Source organism: Monodon monoceros, unplaced genomic scaffold (assembly GCF_005190385.1).
Source record: "Monodon monoceros isolate NGI ecotype Baffin Bay Population unplaced genomic scaffold, NGI_Narwhal_1 Super_Scaffold_5, whole genome shotgun sequence".
NCBI lineage: Eukaryota > Metazoa > Chordata > Mammalia > Artiodactyla > Monodontidae > Monodon > Monodon monoceros.
In genome coordinates, this window is record NW_021703782.1 from 76,214,014 (window position 1) to 76,229,693 (window position 15,680).

General features: G+C 40.8%; 1 protein-coding gene across 5 annotated transcripts in view; it reads left to right on the forward strand.

Moving 5' to 3' along the window:
• Positions 1-5,300: 5,300 nt before the first annotated feature.
• Positions 5,301-15,680, forward strand: part of UNC13B (unc-13 homolog B) — a 216,894-nt gene continuing 206,514 nt past the window's right edge. For 4 of the 5 annotated variants that reach the window (XM_029203278.1, XM_029203277.1, XM_029203275.1 and 1 more), the window contains exon 1: positions 5,316-5,621. In XM_029203278.1, coding sequence (XP_029059111.1) covers positions 5,600-5,621 — 22 coding nt within the window. In that variant the 5' untranslated portion in view covers positions 5,316-5,599. Of the gene's footprint in view, positions 5,622-15,680 lie in introns of all 5 variants that reach the window. The other variant, XM_029203274.1, reaches the window with a different exon arrangement.

Here is a 15,680-nt window from a genome sequence, read left to right on the forward strand (position 1 = left end):
ATTTTGAGATCCGTCTCCTCCATATGCTACTTCCCTTGTGAAGCCTATCTTGATTCCTTCCATAGCTTCTGCTCAGTTCCTCTGGTACTTGAAAGATGATATAGCATTATGGCTAACTTCTTGAGCTCTGGTGAGAGATACAGCTGGGTATGCATTCTGGCTTTGCCTCATTTTCTTTATCAACAAAATAGGGATTAAAATAGTTATACCTTTATTGATTGAAATCTCTATCTCTAACCTGGACTGCTCTCTTAGGGTCAGTTATGCATCACTGTCTAATGGGTGTATCTGAAGGTTATCCTAGGCAATCTCAAACTTAATATACGTGTCCAAAGGAAACACATCTTTCTTCCCAAAACTACATTAACTGTAGCATCGTCATCTTCCTAGCCAATCTGACTTTATTTTAATTAATTTATTTATTTATGTTTTGGTTGCACCCTGCAGCTTGTGGGATCTTAGTTCCCCGACCAGGGATTGAACCGGGCCCAAGGCAGTGAAAGTACAGAATCCTAAGTACTGGACTGCCGAGGAATTCCCCAATCTGACTTTAAAACTCTCTCCTTTGCACTTTCCTGGTGGCGCAGTGGTTGGGAGTCCGCCTGCCAATGCAGGGGACACGGATTCGTGCCCTGTAGGCCCACGTACTGCAAAAAACAAAAAAGCAAAACTCTCTCCTTTGCCTTCTCACCCAGTTGTTGGCTACAAAAGAAAGGATATTCTCTACTATATTCATAGTCACTGTGTGCCAAGTTATATCACTTTTGGCTCCTTAACACGAGGGAAGTGTTAGAGGGATTGCCCCTTTCCTTCCCCCTCAGTTCCATATTTACTGCCCTAGTTTAGTTCCTTCTTATTATCTCTCATAGACCTTTCCTATCACCTTATAAACTATTCAAGGATAGGAACTATGATTTGTTACTTTTGTATCCTCTCTCTATGCCTGACTTAAAAGGTATTTAATAAATATTTGTTGAAATGAGTTATTTATTTATTTATTATTTATTTATTTTTGGCTGCACTGTGTGGCATGTGGGATCTTAGTTTCCCAACCAGGGATCAAACCCCATGCCCCCTGCAGTGGGAGTGCAGAGTCTTAGCCACTGGACTACCAGGGAAGTCCTGAATCGAGTTATTTATATTAAATTTCTCTGTGAAGACATTGGGAAACATTTCCCAAAGATATGGAACTTGCAAGAAGGGCAAACTTTTAATAGCCTTGGAGCATGACTTAAAGGTGGTCATAAAGTCAGTAGAGGGTTCCCCTGCAACAGGGTTCTTACTCTGCTCCTTCTGCCTGAGAGTTTCCAAAAAGACAGCAGCAATGCCAGCCCTGGGTATTTTGGCTTTATTGTCTTGAGATTTTTGAGTTTCCTTTATTACTTACTTTCTTTGATCTCTCTCTCCTTCCTCCTCATTTCCTGGATCTCAAAGAGTCTTAGCTGTCAGCTACCTGCCAGCTAAATCTAAGTGTGAATTCCACTCAAATGCTGAAGAACGTTCAAGTAGTGTACTGGAAAAACTAATGAAGACAGTGGGACAAGAAGGCTCTGGCTTTTCATCTCTGAGTTGCTTCTGAAGATATCCTTACCTTGCTGATGATTATAACTGGTCCTGGTCAAGTGCCCAGAGAGCAGAGGACCTTAGTGCCTTCTTTCTCTGAACTTTTAACTGGGAAACTGGGGTGCCTCAGAGCCTACATCACAACCTTCAGACACTGACTCTTGCTCTGCTTAGTGTCTTTTCACCTCCCAGATGCAATCCCCCCTCATGTCCACAACCTAAGTAGTAATGAACATGTATTGGGCATTTAGTATGTACCAGGTAATTTTTTTTTTTTTTGCAGTACGCGGGCCTCTCACTGTTGTGTCCTCTCCTGCCGCGGAGCACAGCTCCAGACGCGCAGGCTCAGCGGCCATGGCTCATGGGCCCAGCTGCTCCGCGGCACGTGGGATCCTCTCAGACCGGGGCACGAATCCGTGTCCCCTGCATCGGCAGGCGGACTCCCAACCACTGCGCCACCAGGGAAGCCCCTGTACCAGGTAATTTAAATGCATTTCCTCATTTAAACCTCAAAACCCTCTTATGAAGTAGATACTGTTATTATTTCCTGGGAAATAGAGGTCACGTAGCTTGCCCAAGGTCACAAGTACCAGAGCTAGGACTCAAGCCCAGGTGTGATAGGCAGATTTCTAAGATGGCCCCCCAATGATCCTGCCTCCTGGTGGTATTCATGTCCTGTGGAATTCCCTTTTCTTGAGTGTGACTTCCTTCTGATGAATAGAATACAGCAAAAATGAGGAGATGGCACTTCTGTTATTAAGTTAAAAAAGATTGTGACTTCCCTCTTGCTAGTAGACTTTATTGCCTTCTCACCTTGCACGCTTTGAGGAAGCAAGCTGCCATGTTGAGAGGTCCACATGACAAGGAACTTAGAGCAGCCAATAGCCAAGAAGGAACTGAGGCTCTCAGTTCAAGAGCCCAGGAGAAGTTGAGACCTGCCAACAATCATAGGAGTGAGATTGGAAGTGGATCATTTTGCAGTCAAGCTGAAACTTTGCTTGCAGTCTGTAAGAAACCTTGAACCAGAGATTCGATTAAGCCATACCCAGATTTCTGACCCATAGAAACTGAGATAATATTGAAATAATTTCTTTAATTGACAAAGATTTTTTAAATGTTACTGTTCAGTGTTACACAGTACATATCAGTATATCACTCCCAGGTTGCTGATGGGAAACATGCTTGTACAGACTTTTTGAAGTCAACATGGTATATATATTAAGAGCACTAAAAAAAAAAAAAAAGAGCACTAAAATTGTTTTTAATTAAAATTTTTTTTATTGAACTATAATTGATTTACAGTGTTGTGTTAATGACTGTTGTACAGCAAAGTGATTCAGTTATACATACCTATACATTCTTTTTTAAAATATTCTTTTCCATTAGGGTTTAATCATAGGTTATTGAATATAGTTCTCTGTGCTATACAGTAGGACCTTGTTGTTCAGAAACTGTGAGATAATAAATGTTGTTGTAAAGCACTAAAGTTTTGGGTAATTTGTTACATGACAATAGGTAATATACCAGGTGAATCTGATTGGTTTCAAAGTTCACGCTCTTCACAATTTTTTAGGTTGTTTCCCACTACTCTATACTGTTTCCAAGTGAGGTTGACTTTCCATCCTTTCTTGGATGGCCTCTGCATCCCCTAGGAGAATCCCTGGTTCCGTAAGAGGTCTGTTTTTTGTTGTCTCCATTCTTAGTTCCAGAATGCAGAAGTTTAACACCTTTTTAGTCTCTTGCTCTTGAGGTTAGGACAGCTGGGCTAAATAGCTAGATATTTCAACCTCCAGCAGCCCAGAGAATGCCCAATGTTTTTAGGGTCAGGCATCTTTGTTAACTAGCCTGGCTCAGCTGCCCTGCTCAAAATCTTTCTCAGGGTATTTCTCCAAATTTGGACAACCACTGCATAGGCCAAGTCTTCTTTCCTTCTCCAGGTTCCTACTTATATCATTTGGAGTGTCACTCTCTCCAAATGCTATATTCCAGTGAGAGGAGTCATATGCTAACTAGGCTTGTTTTTGGAGGGCAAAGACGGTGTTACATTAATATAGACCCTTCCTGGGTCTGACAGGCAGAATCCAACTGGACCAAGGGCTTGCAAACACGGAAACTTGAGCTGATCTAATGAGGACTTAGAAAGTACCTAGTCTAATGGTGCTCAACCCTGGCATCACAGAATAATCTGGGGAGCTTTTAAAAGGTAGGATGCCTGAGCTCTACCACAAACCAATTAAATCCAAAATGTGGGGTGGATGAGGTGCTGGATCTGTACATGATATTATGTGCATTCCTGTTTTCTGCTCTGGTCTTTTTCACTTCCTCGCATGTATGTACATCATCCTGCCAGAAGTCCTCAGTTTAAAATGACTATCTTCTCTCCATTCTTCATTCAATAAACATTTACGGGGCTTCCCTGGTGGTGCAGTGGTTGAGAGTCCGCCTGCCGATGCAGGGGACACGGGTTCGTGCCCTGGTCCGGGAGGATCCCACATGCTGCAGAGTGGCTGGGCCCGTGAGCCATGGCCGCTGAGCCTGTGCATCCGGAGCCTGTGCTCCGCAATGGGAGAGGCCACAGCAGTGAGAGGCCCGCGTACCGCAAAAAACAAACAAAACAACATTTACGGACTGATTACTATAAACTAGGCACTATATACTATATACAGACATTGCAAATACAATGGAGACCATGAAAAAAGGTCTAGATGAGAACTGAGGTCTCCAGACATCTTCCTTTAGGCTGTCTTTTTTTTTTTTAAGGAGGGTGAGACATTTGTTTAAAGTTTATTATTATTATTTAAATATTAACTATAGCCCATTCTTTTAAAATTTTTTATTTATTTAATATTATTATTTTTATTTTTGGCTGCTTTGGGTCTTCGTTGCTGCACGCGGGCTTTCTCTAGCTGCGGCGAGCTGGGGCTACTCTTCCTTGTGGTGCGTGGGCTCTAGGTGTGCAGGCTTCAGTAGCTGTGGCACGTGGGCTCCGTAGTTGTGGCTCCGGGTCTCTAGAGTGCAGGCTCAGTAGTTGCGGTGCACAGGCTTAGTTGCTCCGTGGCATGTGTGATCTTCCCGGATCAGGGCTCGAACCCGTGTCCTCTGCATTAGCAGGCGGATCCTTAACCACTGCGCCACTGGGGAAGCATAGTAGCCCTTTCTTTATTGAGGTATAGTTGACATATAACATTATATTAGTTTCAGGTGTACAACATAATGATTTGATATTTGTATACACTGCAAACTGATCACCACAATAAGTCTAGTTACCATCCATCACCATACAAAGTTTCAAAAGCTTTTTTTTCTTGTTAAAGTCCATTTTTTAAAATTGAAGTATAGTTGATTTACAATATTATGTTAGTTTCAGGTGTACAGCAAAGTGTGGTACGATCTTTTTAAATTGTTACAGTAAGCTGCAAGGGATAGACTCAGAAGGAAGTCCGATAGAAATTCTCAATGAAAAGAATCTGTTCTTGGGTGGAAGCCCCGCCCACGTGAGAGGGGCAGAAGGCTTCAATTCCCGCCCCACACAGGTGAGGGGGAAGCCCGCCCCTCTCTGCAGTAAGCCTAATTAGTGTGCGGAGCCGCCTTCATTTTTTCACTAAGAAAAGCGGAAGGGGACCCCACCTCCTACGTGCCCGTGAGGGGGCGGGGTCGGCGGACTGGGCGTGAGTTGATTGGCTGGGAGGCGGGGCGCCACGGGTTGGCTCTGTCCCGGCGCTCTCCCGGATCCCGGCTGGAGTGAGGGGAGGGTGTCCCGGTCGCTCTTGCCTCTCAGCGATGGCGCCGCGGTGCCGCGCCCAGTCTCTCGCCTGCCGGCCGGTACTCACCACTATCGGGAGCCCGCTCAGGCGGTGAAAATTGGAGCGGGTCTGAGGGAGCGGCGGGAGGCTGCCTGCGAAGGGGACCATGAGGAGCGGCGAGACCCGTGGGGTCGATAGCGGGAACAGCTGCTGCACCTGCTGAGAGGAAAGAGGGAGCGGCCCGGCGCAGCTGCGGGGCTGGGACGCGGCGGAGACTCGCCGGCGCCTCGGCCATGTCGTTGCTCTGTGTGCGCGGTGAGTGCGCGGACTGGGGTGCAAGGGCGGACGTCTCCCTGGGGTCTCCACGGGCTTCCAGTGGGCGTCGGGTTACCACCTTTTACAAACTTTACGTCCCATCCGTGCCTCGGGGAACCATTATGTTAACTCATTTTTGAACATTTAAAGAGTTCTTTCCATTCTCTCTTGTTTTTCCTCATGCTCCTATGAGGGGAGGGACTGTTAGCTCTCCGTGCCGGTGGCCATGTGACAGTGTTGTTGGCTGGCAGGCCCAGATCCTATTAAACAGTGTCTGGCGCTCTCCTCTAGCGAGAGTGAACGAGCTAGGGACCGCGGATAGTTGGTGTCTGTTCATAGCGGGCAGCCCCCTATTCTTTTCTTCCTTCTCCCTGCACCGTAAAACCTCAGTCGGCTTAGTAGCAGGTTCTTTTTAATCACGCTTTGAACGTGTAGTGGTACAGCTGTCACATCCCTTCTTCCAGCGTATTTCTTGGCTTGCACCCCTTTATTGCTTGTCTTTGTCCCCTGCTCCTTCTGTGGGTTCCAGGCTAAGAATGTGCTCATATTCGACTTGGAAAGGTGTGTCGGCTTCTCTCCTTTTGGAGCAGAGCATAAGAAGTATGATTTATCTATTTACTTCTATCACAGTAACTAAAGGTGAAGTCCTTTATTGCCTTTCCACTGACCCACCTAAGAAAATATTTTAAGGCAAGAGCTTTGGGATTTAAGATGAGGCAAGGTGCATGGACTAAGCTCCATGAGGGTAGAGACTGTTTCTTAATGGTTTTTGTATTCCGGGTGCCTGACGTAGTAGAAACTCAATGCTGGTTTTGAATGAATGCAGGGACTGTGATTTTAGAGATTATCTGATCAGAAAAAGCAGGATTTGGATTACCCATTGAATTTGATCTTGGGAAATTCAAGTTACAGCCTATCACATCTGTGTTGAGCTAGGTGGAATAAGGTGGCTTCGTTGTGAGTGAGAGAATTTATCCACAAGAACCTTTTCCTGGCACCTTTTACTGGATAGAGTTCATGTTTCTTTTGGCTCTATGGATTAGAAGCATTGTTGTTTGTGATCTCTGTTAAGCGTTTCCCCCAGCTTCTGGCAAATGGAACTGATTTCCTCTCTTCTCTTCCACTGTTGTTAAATCTGCTTTAACCCAGAATGGATTTGGCTCTTTCCAGGGATTATGAGACACACAGAAATTTTCTTCTTTCATGGTTGATTTTTCATTAATGAGAATTTTGCTTTGATTTTAGTAAGACATTTTCTCTCAGCAGCTGGGAATCTATTATTTCCTTTAGATCCCTGCTGTTGAGTAGCAGGATTTGGGAGAGGTTGGGTTTTGCAATGTCTATTGGACAGTTTAAATCTCTGCTGCCACACTGTATTACAGAGCTAGCCCTTATGCAAGATTCTTCAGGCAGGAGCATTATTGAACCAGAAATTCCTATTTAATTGAATTTAAACTTTAGAGAAGGAGCTGCTGCTGTTTTCATTTGTTCTCATATCAGGAAGCTTTCATTTTCTAGAAATTCTGTTAGCTAACTAAACTCTTTCTTTTTAATGTTACATTAGTCATATTTCTCCTTTTGAACCTGGAGGATTGGAGACCAGCAGGTCATTGTCTTTTGAATGTAGATCCTGAAGATTATTAATTATGGAAACAAGTGGCTACCTTGTACAGAAGTAGTCATATTAAATGGCAAGGTATTCATGCTGGAGAAACTTACAGAAATGGATCAAAATAAATCTTTTTATTTTTAAAATATTTTTGTTATTTATTATTTTTTTTAATAGATCTTTATTGGAGTATAATTGCTTCACAGTACTGTGTTAGTTTCTGTTGTACAAGAAAGTGAATCATCCATATGCATACATATGTCCCCATATCCCCTCCCTCTAGAGCCTCCCTCCCTTCCTCCCTATCCTACCCCTCTAGGTCATCACAAAGCACCAAGCTGAAAAATAAATCTTTTTTAAAAAAAAATTTATTTAATTTATTTTTGGCTGTGTTGGGTCTTCGTTTCTGTGCGAGGGCTATCTCTAGTTGTGGCAAGCGGGGGCCACTCTTCATTGCCGTGCGCGGGCCTCTCACTATCGCAGCCTCTCTTGTTGCGGAGCACAGGCTCCAGACGCGCAGGCTCAGTAATTGTGGCTCACAGGCCTAGTTGCCCCGCAGCATGTGGGATCTTCCCAGACCAAGGCTCGAACCCGTGTCCCCTGCATTGGCAGGCAGATTCTCAACCACTGCGCCACCAGGGAAGCCCTGAAAAATAAATCTTTTTAAAGTGACATTCCTTGTATTATATTTTGGGAGTTAGGAATGTTGTTCATATTCAGAAAGAAACCTGTGTAATGATATTATATAATAACTCAATTTTAGTTCATCTATCTTGGAGTAGAATTGAATTAGAAACTTTTTCCATGTAGTCAAAGACATACTGTGTTCTTGGATTGGAAGAATCAATATTCTTAAATTGACCATACTACCCAAGGCAATCTACAGGTTCAGTGCAATCCCTATCAAATTACCAATGGCAGTTGTCACAGAACTAGAACAAAAAAACCTTAAAATTTGTATGGAGACAGAAAAGACCCCAAATAGTCAAAACAATTTTGAGAAAGAAGAACAGAGCTGGAGGAATCATGCTTCCTGACTTCAGACTATACTACAAAGCTACAGTAATCAAAACAGTATGGTACTGGCACGAAAACAGACATATAGATCAATGGAACAGGATAGAGAGCCCAGAAATAAGCTCACACACCTATGGTCAATTAATCTACAACAAAGGAGGCAAAACTATACAATGGAGAAAAGACAGTCTCTTCAATAAGTGGTGCTGGGAAAATTGGACAGCTCCATGTAAAAGAATGAAATTCGAACATTCTGTAACCCGTATAGAAAAATAAACTCAAAATGGATTAAAGACCTAAATGTAAGACCGGATACTATAAAACTCTTAGAGGAAAACATAGGCAGAAGACTCTTTGACATAAATTGCAGCAATATTTTTATCTAGAGTAATGGAAATAAAAATAAACAAATGGGACCTAATGAAACTTAAAAGCTTTTGCACAGCAAAGGAAACCATAAACAAAATGAAAAGAAAACCCACAGAATGGGAGAAAATATTTGCAAACGATGTGACTGACAATACCTTAATTTCCAAAATATACAAACAGCTCATACAACTCAATAACAAAAAATAAACAACCCAATCAAAAAATGGGCAGAAGACCTAAACAGATATTTCTCCAAAGAAGCCATACAGGTGGACAATAGGCACATGAAAAGATGCTCAACATTGCTAATTATCAGAGAAATGCAAATCAAAACTGCAGTGATAGGGCTTCCCTGGTGGCGCAGTGGTTGAAAATCCACCTGCCAATTCAGGGGACACGGGTTCAAGCCCTGGTCCAGGAAGATCCCACATGCCGTGGAGCAACTAAGCCCGTGAGCCACAAGGCACAACTACTGAGGCCCGCCTGCCTAGAGCCATCAAGGCACAACTACTGAGGCCCGCATACCTAGAGCCCGTGCTCTGCAACAAGAGGAGCCACCGCAATGAGAAGCCTGCACACCACAATGAAGAGTAACTCCCGCTCGCCACAACTAGAGAGAAGCCCACATGCAGCAACAAAGACCCAACACAGCCCAAAATAGAAATCAATCAATCAAAAAAACCCACAAAAAACCTGCAGTGATGTATCACCTCCCACTAGTCAGAATGGCCATCATTAAAAGGTCCACAAACAGTAAATGCTGGAAAAGGTGTGGAGAAAAGGAAACTCTCCTACATTGTTGGTGGAAATGTAAATTGGTGCAGCCACTGTGGAAAACAGTATGGAGGTTCCTTAAAAAACTAAATATAGAGTTACCATATGATCCTGCAATCCCACTCCTGGGCGTATGTCTGGAGGAAACTCTAATTCAAAAAGATACATGCACCCCAGTGTTTATAGCAGCACTATTTACAATCATCAAGACATGGAAGCAACCTAAATGTCCATCGACAGATGAATGGATAAAGAAGATGTGAGATATATATGTACACACACACACACACACACACACACACACACACACACACACACACAGTATGGAATATTACTCAGCCATAAAAAAGAATGAAATAATGTCATTTGCAGCATAGAAGGACCTAGAGATTATCATATTAAGTGAAGTAAATCAGGCAGAGAAAGACAAATACTATATGATATCACTTATTTGTGGAATCTAAAAAAATGATACAAATGAACTTACAAAACAGATAGACTCACAGACATAGAAAACAATTTGTGGTTACCAAAGAGGATTGGGGGAGAGAGATAAATTAGGAGTTTGGGATTAACATATACACACTACTATATATAAAATAAATAAACAACAAGGACCTATTATATAGCATGGGAAAGTATACTCAGTATCTCATAATAACCTATAATGGAAAAGAGATCTGAAAAAGAATACATATATATTATAACTGAATCACTTTGCTGTACGCTTGTAACTAACACAACATTGTAAATTATACCTCAATTTAGAAAAAAATTTCAAACAGTATTTAACCTGATGTAGAATTTGGCAAACTGGTATTGATTTAATCATCTCCAGATATCTCAATCAAGAAGTCAATTTCTTGGTCTAACCTGCCTATTCCCTGCAGGTTAAGGGCTCTCAATAGTCTGACTCCAGCCCTCCTTTTGGTCCTATGTTCTTGCCTATCCTTATTAGCACTAACTTTGTTCATTCCTGCCTTGGCAGTGTTCCACATTTATACTCTCTGAAATAGTCTTTTTGTGTTTTCCGCTTATCAAAAATGTATTCTTCATTTCCCAGCTTACAGTCTCAACTTTTATTGTTGAAAATGTCCTCAGTTCCTCAGTCCACAGTGATCTTTCTTCTTTACACTCTTTAAACTCTTAAATGCCTTAAAACATAAATTACTTATGGTCTGAACAGTGCCATTAAATTGACAATGAATTGTATACCGCCTAGCAACTAGTCTTGTGCTGTGCTCATGGTGACCCAAACAAAGGAGATAAAAGCACTAGTCACATCAGTTCTGGAATTTTGTGTTCAGTCAGGGTACTTGATTCTAAGAGGCACACTGAGAAACTGGAATTTCTTCAGAGAAGAATAATTAGAATAATGGTGTAGAAACCATTTGATGAATTGAGAGGTTTAGTTCTTGAGAAGATTTAAGAGGGGGGAGGATCATAATAGTAAATGAAAATTGTCTAAACTGTCGCTCCAGGGGACAGAACTAGGACAAGTTGACCAGTGATTGAAAATGATAGGAAATTAGATTTTAGCTTAACATAAGGAAGAACTTTAACAGAGTTGTTCTTAACTAATGGCATGGACTACTTTTGAGGATTTTTTGACATAGGATACTTTAAGCAGAGACTGAATGAGTGGTAAAAGGAATTTTGACGTTGAGTGGGACGTTAGACTTGAATTTTAAAAAACACCCTTTTATAGAATTCACTTAGTCTTTCTTCAAACATTCGGCACAGCTTTCTTCACAATACTGATATCTTTTTGCTTCCATAGGAGCCAGTACCACATAAGCAACTCCAGTAAATTAAATCAATGATTTTCTTTAACTTTTGTTGTCTTGGTGTTCATGACTGTTTTCTCCAAACAAATAAGCATTTTGAGAATTGAGTCTTTCCATATTTCTTTGTAACTGCCACAGTGTTTATAACTGAGCGCTGGATTTCTCTCCCTAATTTGAACCAGAAGTGACTACACTTGGCTTGTTAAAAAATCAAAAACAAAAAAATAGTCTTGGAGGTATAAAAAGCAATATATGCTAATATATTGTTAATCATAGAAAATTGAGAAAATGCAGAAAAGTGTAAAAAGGAGAATAAAAATCATCATGGTCCTACCACCCACTCAACACCATTGTTAAGTTTTTTGTTCATTGCTTTCATTGTTTTGTTTTTATTATAGAGATAATATATATGCATGATAAGAAATTCAAACAATTTAGGATGTGAAGTTAAAGGAAAAAGTTCTCCTGTCTCCATTCCCTATTCTTACTCCCCAGAGGTAACTACTGTTTACTCTTTCTTGGCCATCATAGAAATTTTCATTAGGTATGAGTATATAGATTCTACAGTTGGAGGTATACAATATTATTCAACTTTTTAAAAAGCTTAATGATATATTTTCCTATAAGCTTTTTAAAAAAAGATTTATTATTTATTTATTTTATTTATTTATTTTTGGCTGCATTGGGTCTTAATTGCAGCGCACGGGCTCTTCCTTGGGGCGCGTGGGCTTCTCTCTAGTTGTGGCGTGCAGGCTCCAGGGCCCGTGGGCTCTGTAGTTTGCAGCACTCAGGCTCTCCAGTTGAGGCACGTGAGCTCAGTAGTTGTGGCGCGAGGGCTTAGTTGCCCCGTGGCATGTGGGATCTCAGTTCCCCGACCAGGGATGGAACCCGTGTCCCTTGCACTGTAAGGCGGATTCTTTACCCCTGGACCACGAGGGGGGTCCCTCCTATCAGCTTATGTGAGTTTAAATCGTTCATTTTACTGGCTATGGAGTACTATTCCCTTATATGAGCATATATAATTTAACCAGTTTCATATTGATGATCAGAATTTTTTTTACTATTATAAATTTTGCCTTTATAAACAATATAATTTATAATTTTGCTACTATAAACAATGCTACAATGAACATCCCTGTAGATGGTTTTATTATGTTTGGAGATCGCCAATCAGCTTTCCACCTGGTCTTTCTGTGTGATTTGCTCATTGCTGTTTTCTTGGCATAATAATTACACTCACCTGGACCCATTAGCAAACCAAGTGCCTCAACATCTCTCATATCAGTAATCCTCTATTAGAAGCAGGTCCTTCACCAGTAGGTAATATTTTATGCTTACCAGAAATACCAAAGACCTCAGCTCTTTTAAGTTTGACCTGTGATTTTCCTGTACTTTTCTTGTTTATCTTCTTTGTATTATTTAAAAATTATTTTTTCTATATTGAACATTTATTACTTGTGTTTTTAAAACAGAACAAAACAATGTCACTAGTGATGAGAACTATACCAAGTCAATGTATGTTGTGACTTGCCCTTAGAAAAGCTTATCATAATTTATCACTACATATCAGCCATCTAACTAACTGAACACATACTACTGGGAAACTCTTAGGAGGTGAACTCTGATGGACACTCAGGACACCTATTGATTGTGGGTTAATTCTAGCCTGGGGAGACTCCAAAGATATATTTTGATTTACTGCCACTCTGGAAAGTAGGAATAGTAATTATTTTAGAGTTTTTAGGTATAAGAACAGGTTGCTCAAGTGCTTTCTTCTCATCTTATTTCTCCAACATTGTCATCTGCCTCAGCTAAATCCTTGCTGCTACGTTTTCATCACAACATGGTTCAAGTAGTCCCTGCCCTTACAGGCAGAGTAGCTTCTGGGTGTCTTTTGCTTAGCTATGGCATCAGGAAGTTGATTGTGCCTTGTCTGAGCTAGGCAGAAGGGGGAAAGGACCAATTTCCTCTGCCAAAGATAGTGTCATAAATTGTGTTCTTCCTTATAAGCGGTACATTCTGTAATTTTTTTAGTTTCTAGAGGTGGGGTTTCTGGAAGTTGCACTCTAGGCCAACAGACTGTTTATCCTATTTTACCAGTGCTAGATATTTCAGATTTTGCTATGTGAGTTTGTTTAAAGTTTGGGCTGTGTATCATTAGTAAATATTTGTTGAGTACCTTCTCTGTGCTTGTTATGTAGTAGATAAGAGCCCAAGCAATCTACATAGGTCTTAAAATATCTCCTTTCTTAGATAAACTCAGAATCCATTAGGATTATTAGGTCTGATTTGGGATAAGCAGAGTAAGTTAAGTTCCTGCTAGAGCAGGGAAATACCACACTATTTTTTCTAACTTTTAAAGCAAGATTCTTTAAGTTTGGGAGGTGTTTTATACATACCTTATAGTGGACTGTCTTTAATAAAGTTCAGAGAAGATTTGATAGTTGTATATTAAAATTTTTTTATTGACTTATAACATGTATATTAAAATACACAAATCTTTTTTTGATTAGTCATTCATTTTAATTTTTTAATTATTTTATTACATTTTTGATATCTTTATTGGACTATAATTGCTTTACAATGGCATGTTAGTTTCTGCTTTATAACAAAGTGAATCAGCTATACATATACATATATCCCCATATCTCCTCCCTCTTGGTCTCCATCCCACCCTCCCAGTCCCACCCCTCTAGGTGGTCACGAAGCACCGAGCTGATTTTCCTGTGCTACATGACTGCTTCCCACTAGCTATCTATTTTACATTTGATAGTGTATATGTATTCATGCCACTCTCTCACTTTGTCCCAGCTTACCCTTCCCCCTCCCAGTGTCCTCAAGTCCATTCTCTATGTCTGCATTCCTGTCCTGCACCTAGGTTCTTCAGAACCTTTTTTTTTTTTTTTAGATTCCATATATATGTGTTAGCATACGGTATTTGTTTTTCTCTTTCTGACTTACTTCACTCTGTGTGACAGACTCTAGATCCATCCACCTCACCACAGAGAACTCAATTTTGTTTCTTTCTATGGCTGAGTAATAATCCATTGTATATATGTATCACATCTTCTTTATCCATTCATCTGTCGATGGACAATTTAGGTTGCTTCCATGTCCTGGCTATTGTATATAGAGCTGCAATGAACATTGTGGTACATGACTCTTTTTGAATTATGGTTTTCTCAGGATATATGCCCAGTAGTGGGATTGCTGGGTGGTATGGTAGTTCTATTTTTAGTTTTTTAAGGAACCTCCATACTGTTCTCCATAGTGGCTGTATCAATTTACATTTCCACCAACAGTGCAAGAGGGTTCCCTTTTCTCCATAGCCTCTCCAGCATTTATTGTTTGTAGATTTTTTGATGATGGCCATTCTGACTGGTGTGAGGTGATACCTCATTGTAGTTTTGATTTGCATTTCTGTAATAATTAGTGATGTTGAGAATCCTTTCATGTGTTTTTTGGCAATCTGTATATCTTCTTTGGAGAAATGTCTATTTAGGTCTTCTGCCCATTTTTGGATTGGGTTGTTTGTATTTTTGATATTGAGCTGCATGAGCTGCTTATAAATTTTGGAGATTAATCCCCTGTCAGTTGCTTCATTTGCAAATATTTTCTCCCGTTCTGAGGGTTGTCTTTTCGTCTTGTTTATGGTTTCATTTGCTGTGCCAAAGCTTTTAAGTTTCATTAGGTCTCATTTGTTTATTTTTGTTTTTATTTCCATTTCTCTAGGAGGTGGGTCAAAAAGGATCTTGCTGTGATTTATGTCATAGAGTGTTCTGCATATGTTTTCCTCTAAGAGTTTTATAGTGTCTGACCTTACATTTAGGTCTTTAATCCATTTTGAGTTTATATTTGAAAATACACAAATCTCTAGGGCTTCCCTGGTGGCGCAGTGGTTGAGAGTCCGCCTGCCGATGCAGGGGACACGGGTTCGTGCCCCGGTCTGGGAGGATCCCACGTGCCGCAGAGCGGCTGGGCCCGTGAGCCATGGCCGTTGAGCCTGCGCGTCCGGAGCCTGTGCTCTGCAACGGGAGACGCCACAACAGTGAGAGGCCCGTGTACCGCAAAAAAAAAAAAAAAAAAAAGAAAATACACAAATCTTAACTTGTATGGCTCACTGGATTATCACAAACTGAACACACTTATGTGACCACCACCTAGGTCAAGAAATAGAATACTACTAACACCCCAGAAGCCCACCGTACCCTTCCTCTCAGTCATTACTCCCTTCCATCTTCCCAAAGGTAACATTATCCTACTCTAACACTGTAGTTTAGCTGTTTTTAAAAAATTAATTAACTTTATTTTTTAAGAGCAGTTTTAGGTTCATAGCAAGATAGAGTATATTTTGCCTGTTTTTGAGCTTTTTAAAATTGAGGTATTATTGACATATTGAACTTTTCATAAATGGAATTATAAGATATTTCTTTTGGGCTGCTTCTGCTTAACATTATGCTTGTCAGATGCCTCCTCTTGATGCATTTAGCAGTAGTTTATTTT